The sequence below is a fragment of the Hevea brasiliensis genome, chromosome 13 (assembly GCF_030052815.1).
Source record: "Hevea brasiliensis isolate MT/VB/25A 57/8 chromosome 13, ASM3005281v1, whole genome shotgun sequence".
In the NCBI taxonomy this organism is placed as follows: Eukaryota; Viridiplantae; Streptophyta; class Magnoliopsida; order Malpighiales; family Euphorbiaceae; genus Hevea; species Hevea brasiliensis.
This window is the reverse complement of record NC_079505.1, coordinates 12,906,584-12,919,240: the sequence shown is the minus strand read 5'-3', so window position 1 is coordinate 12,919,240 and position 12,657 is coordinate 12,906,584. Positions and strand designations below refer to the sequence as shown.

Here is a 12,657-nt window from a genome sequence, read left to right as displayed (position 1 = left end):
ATTAAAATTTTTAATATAAAATTATATTATAGAAAAACAATAATGTTCCTTAAAAAATAATGTAACAAAAAAATAGCCTTTAATTTTTAATAATTCTATTATATTACAAATAAAACTTTAATACATATAAAACTGTTGTATTTATTAAAAATTAAATTTTTTAGGTTTCCAAGCTAGGAGAGATGATTAGAGTTCATATATATATATATAAAAGTGAAGTTTTGATTTTATATGCAATAATTTTACCTTGTGATTATCTCTTAGAAACAACTTTACGTATAATAAAATCTTTAATCCCTCTCCCTATAATAGAATTAATGGGCTCTGCATGGATGGTAAAATCAATGGAGCAGTAGATTTTTTCAATGATATGGTTACTGGAGGATATCAACCTAATGTTCATACCTACAATGTGATAGTAAATGCTCTATGTAAATGTGGGAAAACAAATGTGGCTATTGAGTTGCTAAAGGGAACGGGTGAGAGAGGTTGTGAGCCAGATGTTGTGACATACAATGCAATTATGGACGCCCTTTGCAAGGATAAGCTAATTATTGAGGCATTTCACCTAATGTCATCACTTACAATTGCTTAATTCAAGGTATTTGCAATTTGGGCAAATGGAATCAAGCTTCGGCCTTGTTGAAAGAAATGGATGGGCAAAACATATCACCAAGCATTTTACCTTAAATATATTGATGGACACTCTTTGTAAGGAAGGACTGGTTTCAAAAGCTCAAGCAATGATGAAAATAATGATCCAAAAAGGCGTGAAGCCTGATGTTATCACCTACAATTCATTGATGGATTGATTTTGTCTGTGTAATCAAATGGATGAAGCTACAAAATTATTTGATCAAATGGTAAGTGGTGGCATAGCTAATGTCTGTAGCTACAACATCTTGATTAATGGATACTGCAAGAGCAGAAAGATAGATGAAGCAACAAAACTTTTTGATGAAATGCTTAAAACTAGTGTAGTTCCCAACATCAATTACTTATACTACTTTTATAAAGGGATTATGGGAAGTCAGGGACTGGAAATGCACTTGAGGTTTTCAAGAGCATGTGTTCTTATGGTCAACAACCAAATGTAATAACTTTCTCAACTATTCTCAATGGCTTGTGCAAACAAGGGGAATCTTGATGAGGCACTCACACTATTTAAAGCAATGGAAAAAAGTCGGTTGAAGGTTAATTGTGTGAGCTATAACATTTTGATTAATGGTATGTGTAGAGCTGGGAGGCTTACTGATGCCAAGGAATTGTTTTCTAGGCTTTTTGAAAAAGGTTTACAACCTGATGTTTATACATATAGTATAATAATAAAAGGACTTTGCAATGAAGGTTTACTAGATGAAGCATACAAAGTTTTTAGAGGAATGGAAGAGTGTGGATGTTTACCGAATGGTTGCTGTTATAATGTGATTATTCAAGGGTTTCTCAGGCATAAAGATATACCAGAGGCAACACTACTTATTGATGAAATGGTTGATAAAGGATTCTCTGCAGATGCCACCACCTTTGAATTGGTAATACATTTATTGCGCAATGTGATCTCATTCTGACAAAACTACGAAATCGTTCCAAATGTTCTAAAGGTGCAAATTTTAAGTGATATTTTAACAATCAAGACTTGCTCAACAGATGGACGAGGTATTTGTCATGTTATGAGTTATGGGTCCTTTTTTATATAGAAAGTATAATTATATTTGGAATTCCCTAGCAAGTTGTTCTATGCTTAATTCTCTGTGCATTCACCAATTTGTCGCCCTTCTTCTATATAGGAAATCAGTGCAATCAGTGCATGTGGTGGTTTTTATCTTGCCAGCATTGTGTGACTCCATAATCATAATTCATGATATGCCTATTCCCTAATTTGCAACTTTCTGCATTATTTCCGGCATGATGATGCAACTGCAAAAAGTAGAATATAGTTTGACAGAAAGAAGGATAGCTAAAACATCAAAAGAATGTTATGTGTCCATAGTTAGATTTAAAGGGTGAAAAAAAAAAGTAGTAAGCTTAAGACTGTTAGATAGTTGAAGTAAAGCACAAAAATTTCCCTCATTGGATTTTGCTTACTGTTGCAAGAAAGTGAACCTTCCAGAAAATGTCAGAATGGATTATGCATAGAATTTGGGTAGCAGATACTTGCATTATAGGTGTTTGTGATATATGTCGAAATGGTTGCTGCATAATGTAATGACATTTTTTGATGTAATAGTAGCTTAATTTGTATTTCTATTTTATGTGTTTGGCCATTTGTGTCCTGCATATTGACATTTTTTTTATGAGTAGGTTGGAAATGCCAAGCTTTGTATTGTTATTGTGCTGAATTTGCTCACATGTTATTTTTCTTGGCAGGGCCTGTGAACATATTGTTCTTCTTCATTATAGAGACATCATGAGCTTGGTAAGTTTCTATTGACCTGATTCCTTAATCTCAAAGTAACAAATCTCATAAAACATTAAATTTTATTTTATTGGGTAAGCATAAGAATGACTTAAGATTTGTTATTGTGCCTATGTTGATGCCTTTCCCTCTTTCTTGTGAGAATCTGCTCCTGTTATATTATATGTAACTTTTCTTTTTCTTGTGAGAATCTCATTTGTATGTTTTTAGTTCCTTTTCTTTAGTATTAAATGAATTTCAGCTAAATATTGCTTACTGCTTAGCTTGTGATAATGAGTTTTTGGATGTGAAAATTTATATCATCTATGGGGTCAATTCACTAACAAAGTTGTTCAGTTTTGATTATACTGTACAATCTCTCGAATATTCAATCTAATTCTATTCATAAAAAAAATATATTTCAGAATATTTTCTTATCCCATGCAAATTTTCTAATTTCTATCTTTTGCCTCATTACATGAAATTCACAATCAACCTAGTTAACTCATAAATCTCACCATTTCCAGTTGTGGCTAGTGTTGCGTTGTTTGAATTTAAATTAATTTCAGTAGCCACATTTACGTTTTCAGGTAAAAGAGTTTCCTATTCTGTTCTGTGGCCTCCTAGCTCTTGTGCAGTATCTAGCTGTTCTGCTCCAGGTACAAGTCCTTGTTCTACCATTCAAGATCAAGGAACTGCCTTTGATTTTACATCTGATGATGGTATAAATTTTTGAAAAGTCTGGGCCACTTGGGGTGGAAGAGGGTTTAAGGGGCTAATGGTCAGCAAGAGAAGCGTAGTTTTCTTGGCGTCTGAATTTGAGAGCTGAATATGTTTAGGCATCCTGAAATAGGAAGCACTGATGGAAAATCTGAAAGCTCTTCTCGTTGATGGCTCTCTTCTCGGACTGGCCGTTCCTGGCATGGAAGCTAATGAATGCACGAAATGACCTGATCTTTAATGATAAACAATGGAACACCAGAAGTATGAATTAATCAGTACTCTGAAGCAGAGAATTGCTTCACCAATCCATGATTAATGCAGTAATCTCTAGTATTAAGATAATTCCAATCTGGACTCACTAGCTGTTGGTTTCATTATGATAAACTTTGAAATTCTTACTGTTAGAAGAAGTTGCTAATATGCTTATGAGTCTGTCATCAAAGATCTGTTGTTTTTGTCAATAGAGAAGGAAATTGGCCAGTTCACATTTCAAATTCTAAATGTTTTTTTAGTTTCTTCTAAATTTTCTCAAGTTGTGATCAATATTCAAGAGATGATATATAGCATTGATGGCATATGAAGATTTCCCTTCTTTCATAAAACTAACATATATGTGGCCTCTATATCTACACGTCTATCTCTTTCTGATCTCCATTCATGTGTGCTAGTTTTCTAAATGAAGAAATGAAAATTAATTTTCAGTTTTTCAAAGTTTATTAAGATTTGAAAATCAATAGAAAAGTTCAGTTTAATAATTTTATTTTTTTCATAAAAATATTATTATAACTTTTCATAATAAAAATTAAATAATTATTAAAAATATTTATGCACAATGATAAAAAAATAATTATATTATTATAAAAGAATAAATAACACATTAAAAAAATTTAAAAAGGTAAAAAATATTTTTTAGTCATTTATTTATTTTATTATGGAAGATAATAATATATTTTTAAATTTTTTAAATTAAAAAACTATTTTTTATATAATGTTTTATATAAAAATAAAAATAAAAATAAAAATATTTTTAAAAAATAAAAAAATATATATATTTTTTACAAGTAAACCTGTTCTAACATTTTGTCATTACTAGTGTATATACTGGCAGAAACACATGCACCTTTATTGGTAGATTTCTTATAACATTAACATATGTAAATATAAAAATATATTTTATGATAAATATATTTAGAATTATAAATTATTTTTATAAATAAGATTACAAATATAGTAAGAAAAGAATAGTTAATTAAATTAGATCAATTTTAATTTGATATCCCATTTGATCTATTTGACGGTAAATAAAATATTTTTTTGTCATAAATACTTTTTTAATAGAAAATAATTAACACCTATTTGATATTATTATAAGAGTTACTATTATTATTAGAGTTACTATGGAGATATTTTTTAAGTATATTAATTAAAAAGAAAAAAAAATTAAAAGTTAAATTTATGAACTTTAGTTTAGCGGTACTAAGCTGAATCTTTAATTTGAATTTCAATTGTAGTTAATTATAAAAAAAAAATTGAAAATAAATTTCATATATTTTAATTATAAAAATGTTAAAATAATAAAATATTTTTTTAAAAAAAATTAAACAAGTCTTTCATCTAAGGGTCAAATAAGTTAAAAATTAAGTTTTTTATTAAATAAATAATTATATTTTTTAATTAAGACTAAATAAGTTTACACTTGATAAAATATTATTTTTCTAAAAATAAAATATTATTTTTCTGTTTTTAAAATAATAATTTTTATATTAAAAAATTTTTGTTCCATGTTTTCTTTTTTTTTAATTTTATTTTAATTAAAATTAATAAATAATTTTTAATATTTATAATTAGGAAAAAATAGTATTTTATTATTAAAAATATTTTATTAATAATAGACTTATTTAGCCTTATTAAAAAATACAAAAATTTATTTAGCTCAAATTTAATTTTAAACTTATTTAAACCTCTAATGAAAATATAGAGATTTATTTTTTTTTTTTACATTTAAAACTACTATAAATAATACAATTATGTGAATGTCCACAACCACCAAGAATCATTATTCAATTCAATTTTATAACTCCCAACATATTAATTTGTATATTAATTTTCTTATTTATATTTTTATAACTCTTAAATATGTATTCATGGTATAGAATCTATAAAATAGAGGCTATATCCAAAGCAAGTGTTAGCAAGGTGTATGATTAAAGGTATTTTCTATTTCTAAACTATTCTTCTCTTTCCTCTCCCAACTTTCTTTTCATTTTTTTTTAAATATTTCTCATAGTTTTATATATTTTTTATATAAAAAAATAATATTCTTTTAGAAAAGTATTTTTAATTTTTAAACTCAATTTCAAGCGGGGTATTAATATTTTTTTATTGGGCTCCATCTATCTATAATCTATTATTTAAATTAATTAAAAATTAAATTTAATTAATTATTAAAAATAATATATTTTTAAAAAAGTTAAAATTTCAATTCTAATTTAATTATAACTAAGAGAAATATTAAAATTTTTTAATATAAAATTATATAATAAAAAAATAATAATTTTCTTCAAAAAATAACATAACAATTAAAAAAAAAATACTCTTTAATTTTAATAATTGTATACACTCACCAACTCCTCTCTAATCCTACTTTCCAGTCATGTTCAAATTCTGTTTCCTTTTTCCATTTTTTTATTTTTTTATCAGTCATTTAAAACTTTTTTTTTATTAATAAGCAGTTAAATTATTGGGATGTAGGCTCTATTTGTTTTAAGAAAAAATATTTTTCTAAAAAATATTTTTTGTACTTTTTATTATTTAGGAGCACTCACGAAAATTAATCAATAGAAAATTAAATCATTTTTCAAAAGAAAAAATTATTTTTTATTTTCTAAATTTTGAAAATCTTATTAAAATGTGAACACACTTCCACATATATAAAATAAATAAATATCATTAATTTAACATTACAACTAAACAATAAAAAATATTTTCATAAAAAATATATATATTTTTAAATGTTTTCATAGAAAATATTTTTTATATACAAATTATTTTTTATGTGAAACAAACGAAGTCGTTATTACAATTTCTTGATATTTATAAATATGCATACAAATACAACTAATGTATAAATACACATTTAAAGAAAACTTAGTATTATTAAATAAGTGCAAGTTGGCTAAATAGACGCTCGAATATTTTTCAAATTTTCATTTTTATTGCCTCAAAGCAAAAATATTTATCATTGTAATACATAGCAATTAACAAAGTTCAATTAAATGTGAAGAAAATAAAAAAAAATCCACTAAAATAATAGGAGAATAAAGTTTAATTTATTTTCTAATTTTAATAATTATGAATAATTAAATTCAAAACTGTAAAATTGATTAATTTATTTCATGAATTTAATAAAATAGGTCAATTTATTTTAAATTATATCTCATGCATAAATTATATTATATCCCTTATATTAATTATTTTTCATTATTTATAAATTTTATAAAAGTAATAAGTACTTTTTTAATAATTTTAAAAATATTTAAAAATAAATTTATTCAAAAATCTTGTTGTTTGAATTATAAAATATTTGTTGAATTTTATTTTAAAATTTGAAATGAGATAAATGGTGAATTAATGGTAATTTTTATTTTATTTTTAATTAAATTTTAATTTTTTGTCATTTTTAAACTTGGAAATTCATTGTCCTAATAAATATTGTTAATAATTTATTTTCTTAACATATTAATTTAAATTATTGAATTTTTTATTATATTATCATTAAATCACAAAAAGTACATTAAATTTTTTTATTTATTCAAAGATAAATTTTAATATATTAAATTTTATTGTTCATTAATATAAATAATTTTATTATTTAAAATTTTAATTTTAAATATTTATTTTATTATAAAATAAAATTTTACATTAAAAATTTTAAATTATTTTTTAATGCTAGTTGTGCATTGGTATGATTCGATTTGATAACACTACCCATATTTTCTCTTAGAGGTAATTAATTAATTAATAATCCTTATAGATAAATTAAAATTTAAACATAATTAATTGAATAAAAATTAAAATAACATTTTTTATTTTAATTATTATTTTTTTGAAACAATTTGAGTTATTATTTAACTGAATAGTAAATTGCTAAACGCTCTTTCTTTCGCCCTAAACATGCAGAGCCGTCTCTCTCTCTGAAGATGATAATGTCGGCGCGGAGGATTTTCACAACTACGGAGAGGTTCTTCCACTTTCTACTGCAAACGGAAATGGGTATCATTCAATCTCCATCCTTATTATTTACCAATTACTTCCATTCTTCTGCTTCCACGCATAATCCTAAAGATGCAAAATCTCAACGTTTCTTGAGATCTAAGTTCAATTCTTCTTCTTTTAGGGACGTTGATGATGCCTTAGCTTTCTTTAATCATATCATTCTTTTGCGTCCTCTGCCTTCTATTGTTCAATTTTGTCGATTTTTATCTGCTCTTGTGGGAATGAAACAATATCACACGGTTATTTCTTTGTCCAGAACAATTGAGTCTCTAGGAATCTCACACAATATTTACTCTCTTTCTATATTGATTAACTGTTTCTGCCGCTTACACCTTGTGAATTTTGGCTTCTCAATTCTGGGGAAAATTATCAAATTTGGATTGGAGCCCAATACTGTGACATTTACTACCTTAATTAAAGGGCTCTGTATAGATGGTAAAATCAATGGAGCAGTAGATTTTTTCAATGATATGGTTGCTGGAGGTTATCAACCTGATGTTCATACTTACACTGTGATCATAAATGCTCTTTGTAAATGTGGGAAAACAAATGTGGCTATTGAGTTGCTAAAGGGAATGGTTGAGAGAGGTTGTGAGCCAAATGTTGTGACATACAGTGCAATTGTGGACGCTCTTTGCAAGGATAAGCTAGTTATTGAGGCTTTAGACCTCTTCTCTCAAATGAGGAATAAATGTATTTCACCTAATGTTGTCACTTACACCTGCTTAATTCAAGGTCTTTGCAATTTAGGCAAATGGAATCAAGCTTTGGCCTTGTTGAAAGAAATGGCGGGGCAAAACATATCACCAAACATTATTACCTTCAGTATATTGATTGACAATCTTTGCAAGGAAGGACTGGTTTCAAAAGCTCAAGAAATAATGAAAATAATGATCCAACAAGGGGTGAAGCCTGATGTTGTCACTTACAGTTCTTTGATGGACGGATTTTGTCTGTGTAACCAAATGGATGAAGCTACAAAATTATTTGATCATATGGTAAGCAGTGGCATAGCTGATGTCTTTAGCTACAACATCTTGATTAATGGATACTGCAAGAGCAAAAGGATAGATGAAGCAACAAAACTTTTTGATGAAATGATTAAAAGTAGTTTAGTTCCCAACTTTGTTACTTATAATACTCTTATTAAGGGATTGTGGGAAGCAAGGCAACCTGGAATTGCACTAGAAGTTTTCAAGAACATGTGTTCTCATGGTCAGCAGCCAAATAAAGTGACTTTTTCAATCATTCTTGATGGCTTGTGCAAACAAGGGTATCTTGATGAGGCACTCGCACTATTTAAAGCGATGGAAAAGAGTCGGTTGAAGCTTGATTGTGTGAGTTTTACGATTTTGATTGATGGTATGTGCAAAGCTGGGAGGCTTAATGATGCCAAAGAACTATTTTTTAGGCATTTTGAAAAAGGCTTACAGCCTAATGTTTATACATATAGTACAATAATAAAAGGCCTTTGCAATGAAGGTTTACTAGATGAAGCATACAAAGTCCTTAGAGGAATGGAAAAGAGCGGATGTGTACCAAATGGTTGCTGTTATAATGTGATTATTCAAGGGTTTCTCAGGCATAAAGATATACCAGAGGCAACACTACTTATTGATGAAATGGTTGATAAAGGATTCTCTGCAGATGCCACCACCTTCGAATTGGTAATACATTTATCGCGCAATGACGATCTCATTCTGAGAAAACTACGAAATCGTTCCAAATGTTCTAAAGATGCAAATTTTAAGTGATATTTTAACAATCAAGACTTGCACAACAGATGGACGAGGTATTTGTTATGTTGTGAGTTATTGGTCCTTCAATATATTTCATTTGAGTACAATTACAATCCCTCTAGTAGTTACTTTCCCTTTTCAAAAGAAACTATATATTAGCACTAGATTATGATTTTAGGTTGTATATGCACATTAACATTAATGAATATGTTTGATTGCTAGATAAAAAGGACTGAAGTACTATTGGGTGAGTATGTGAATAACCTAAGATTTGTTATTGTGCCTATGCAGATACCTTTCCCTTTCTCTTGTGAGACCCTGCTACTTCCCTTATCAAGCCATTTTGTGTATAGTTTCAGTGTTGGCAATTCATTTATCAACCTACCATGATGAATTTCTAATTTTTATTATATTCCTAAAAGCAAAACTCACACGCTAACTAGATAATTCCTTTTATATATGTAGAATGTATAAGCATATTTATTCTGTGCTTAATTCTATGTGCATTTGCAGGTTTTTCACCCTTTTTCCATACAGGAAATCAGTGCATGTTGTGGTTTTTATCTTGCAAGCATTTTGTGATTCCATAATCACAATTAATAATGTGCCTATTCCCTAATTTGCAACTTTCTGCATTATTTTCTGCTTGATGATGCAACTGCAAAAAGTAGAAAGTGGATTGACGGAAAAAAGAAGAAGAAGAAGAAGAAGAAGAAGATAGTTATGGGTCCATGGCTAGGTTTAAAGGATGGAAAAACAAAAAAAAAAAAGAAGGGAAGAGAGGGGAGGGGGGGGTGGGCGTGTGTAAGCTGTAGACAGCTAGACAGTTGAAGTAGAAACATAAAAATTGCCATATTGGAGTTTGCTTACTGTTAAAAGAAAGTGAATCTTCCAAAAAATGTTGGAATGTATTATACATAGAATTTGGGTAGTAGATACTTACATTATAGGTGTTAGTGATTTATGTTCAAATGGTTGCTAATAATGGAATGATATTTTTTGATATAATAGCAGCTTTACTTGTATTTCTATCTTATGTGTTTAGCCATTGGCGTCCTGTATATTGTCATTTTATTTTCGTGAGAAGGTTGGAAATATCAAAGCTTTATATTGTTGTTATGCACATGGAGAAAAAACCCAATTGTACTGTGGCCTCATAGCACTTCCACTTCTCGTGCAGGATCTAGCTCTTGTGCTTCAGGTGCAAGTCCTTGTTCTACCATACAAGAACAAGGAACTGCCTTTGATTTTACATATGATGGTGGTACAGATTGGGAATTCTGTGTCTTTGTAGATTGAATTGGCTTGCATGAATCGTCATGACTTAGATGTCAATAGTAGATTAAACAAATATTTAATTATTGTCTGAGTCGTGTATATATTTTGTGCTAAAGTTTAGGATTTTTGGGAGTAGGTGTTGGAGTTGCTTATCAGATACTATTCGGTTATTGAAAGCTAGTTGTTTGCTGGTGATGTCAAATATGTATTAATTGTTTAGAAGCATATGCTCATGCAAATAAAAATGGTTAATGCTTTAAATTAAACCATTTGTAATGTTGTCTTCACCCACTAATCTACAGTTGTGAGGAAGTTTGTCACACACGTTCTCTCCCAACTTGACCACTTCCAACATATTCAAGAGAACATATAATCTTTGATTACTTATGACCTCTGAAGTTTGTTGCGCGCCAGAAAATTGCTTCACTAGTCGATGATTAATGCAGCAATCTCTAGCGTTAAGAGAATTCCTGTTTGGACTTTGCTAGAAGAAGTTGCTAATATATGAACATTTTAAGATTTGTTATTGTTCCTGTGAAGATGCTAATATATGAACGTTTTAAGACTTGTTATTGTGCCTATGCAGATGCCTTTCCCATTCTCTAATGAGAACAGAACCTTGCTCCTATTACAAATGAATTGTAAGTGAATTATTTCGTGCCTATGCTAATCGAAAGAAAAATGGATAATTCTTAAAATTAAATTATTTGTAATGTTATCTAGACGCGCCAACCTGCAGCTGAAAACTCTAGGCCACTTGGGGCGGCTGGGGCCTTATGGGGCTAATGGTCAATCAGAGAAGTCTGTTTTGCTTCGCCTCTACATTTGAGATGAGCGTATTTTCTCCAATTAGTTGCTCTTGGCACGGAGGATGTGGAAAGCACGAAATGACCTGATCTTCAATGATAAACTATGGGAAACACCAAATATCATCAACAAAGCTATCCATCTGGTCAGTAGCAGAGTTTGGACACTCCCAATTTTTTTTATTAGAAGTCTAAGGGTGGAAAATATAATTTTGGATCAGTTGAAGGATTAAAATGAACTTTATCATTAAAGTTATAGGTGGCAGCCCATTTTCACCCGACTGATGGCAACAGATAGGGTACTCGTGAAAATCACTTACTTAAATCCAAATATGATTAATATTTTCAAAATCAAATTCATCATAAATTCGATTAAAATTTATTATTAACTGTCTAAATAAGTTCTAAACTCTATTATTATTCGAAAAATTTTAGAATCTATTTAATTTTATATATTTTAAATAATAATTTATATAAAATTTTATTTTTTATTAATAATTTATATTTTGAGGAGGATGTTAGTCATAGGATTAAAGCTGAATGGTTGAAGTAGAGATGTGCCACGGGAGTTTTATGTGATCGTAAGATTCCCAACAAGTTGAAAGGAAAATTTTACCGTACAGCCATACGATCGGCTATGTTATATGGTAGTGAGTGTTGGGCACTGAAAGAGTCGTATGCGTCTAAGATAAGAGTTGCAGAGATGAGAATGTTAAGGTGGATGAATATTACTTTTTATATTTGATTAAATATTAATATAAACTTGTTCAAATAATAAATACCTAACATATAAAACCAAACTCGTCATGAATATTACTTTTTAAATTTGAATTCTTCCTAAACCCAACTATATATTATCTAAATATATTTTATTAGGGTTTAGTCGAATCAAGTATCCACAAAAATCAATCTGTTTGATCTCTATATGAAACTTTTTAATATATATATATATATATATATATATATATATATATATATATATTATCAAAGGGAACAAATTGGGACAAAACCTCCGAGTTTCTTTGAGCCAAAAAAATCCATCAAAGATCAATACCTTTATTTGTCCAAAAATCCATCAATTTTTTTTTTTTATTTTCTCCAATCAATTTCTTGCTACCTTCACATTCTCCGGTTCAATCTTGATTCGGTTTTGGTACGATTTCGATTCAATTTTTAGTAAAAAATAAGAACTAAACTCAAATATCAAAATAAAATTATATTTGATATGATTCTATCGATCTCGAATGATTCTTCGGTTTAGTTCAAATCCCTATGAACCATGCACAGCTATATATTAATATAGTTGCATCAGTTTTTAATTATAAACCAATAGTTGACAAACCATAGTCAATAATTTGATGAATCAAGTTACATTCAACAACTATCGGAAGAATTGAAATCAAAGCTATTTCATATATATATATATATAGCAATCCACTCT

The 12,657-nt window shown here is 28.4% G+C and overlaps 2 protein-coding genes across 5 annotated transcripts in view; both read left to right on the top strand.

The window, feature by feature from the left end:
- LOC131171842 (pentatricopeptide repeat-containing protein At1g12620-like) overlaps positions 1-3,612 on the top strand; it is a 45,199-nt gene extending 41,587 nt beyond the window's left edge. The window contains exons 1-3 of one of the 2 annotated variants that reach the window (XM_058131858.1): positions 1,093-1,532; positions 2,368-2,416; positions 2,986-3,612. In XM_058131858.1, the coding sequence (XP_057987841.1) occupies positions 1,119-1,532; positions 2,368-2,376 (423 nt within the window). In that variant the 5' untranslated portion in view covers positions 1,093-1,118 and the 3' untranslated portion in view covers positions 2,377-2,416; positions 2,986-3,612. Of the gene's footprint in view, positions 1-1,092; positions 1,533-2,367; positions 2,417-2,985 lie in introns of those variants that run through there. The other variant, XR_009142480.1, reaches the window with a different exon arrangement.
- Positions 3,613-7,279: 3,667 nt separating this feature from the next.
- LOC131171841 (putative pentatricopeptide repeat-containing protein At1g12700, mitochondrial) lies at positions 7,280-10,676 on the top strand. 3 transcript variants are annotated; one of them, XR_009142479.1, is made up of 2 exons: positions 7,280-7,390; positions 10,313-10,676. XR_009142479.1 is itself a non-coding variant. In XM_058131857.1 (2 exons), the coding sequence occupies exon 1, from the start codon at positions 7,318-7,320 to the stop codon at positions 9,145-9,147; it is 1,830 nt and encodes a 609-aa protein (XP_057987840.1). In that variant the 5' UTR covers positions 7,302-7,317; the 3' UTR covers positions 9,148-9,185; positions 9,646-10,140. The 3 variants fall into 3 exon arrangements, 1 of the variants encoding a protein (XP_057987840.1); XR_009142478.1 differs by having other exon boundaries at positions 7,302-9,199; XM_058131857.1 differs by lacking the exon at positions 10,313-10,676 and adding an exon at positions 9,646-10,140 and having other exon boundaries at positions 7,302-9,185.
- The last annotated feature ends 1,981 nt before the right edge of the window (positions 10,677-12,657 follow it).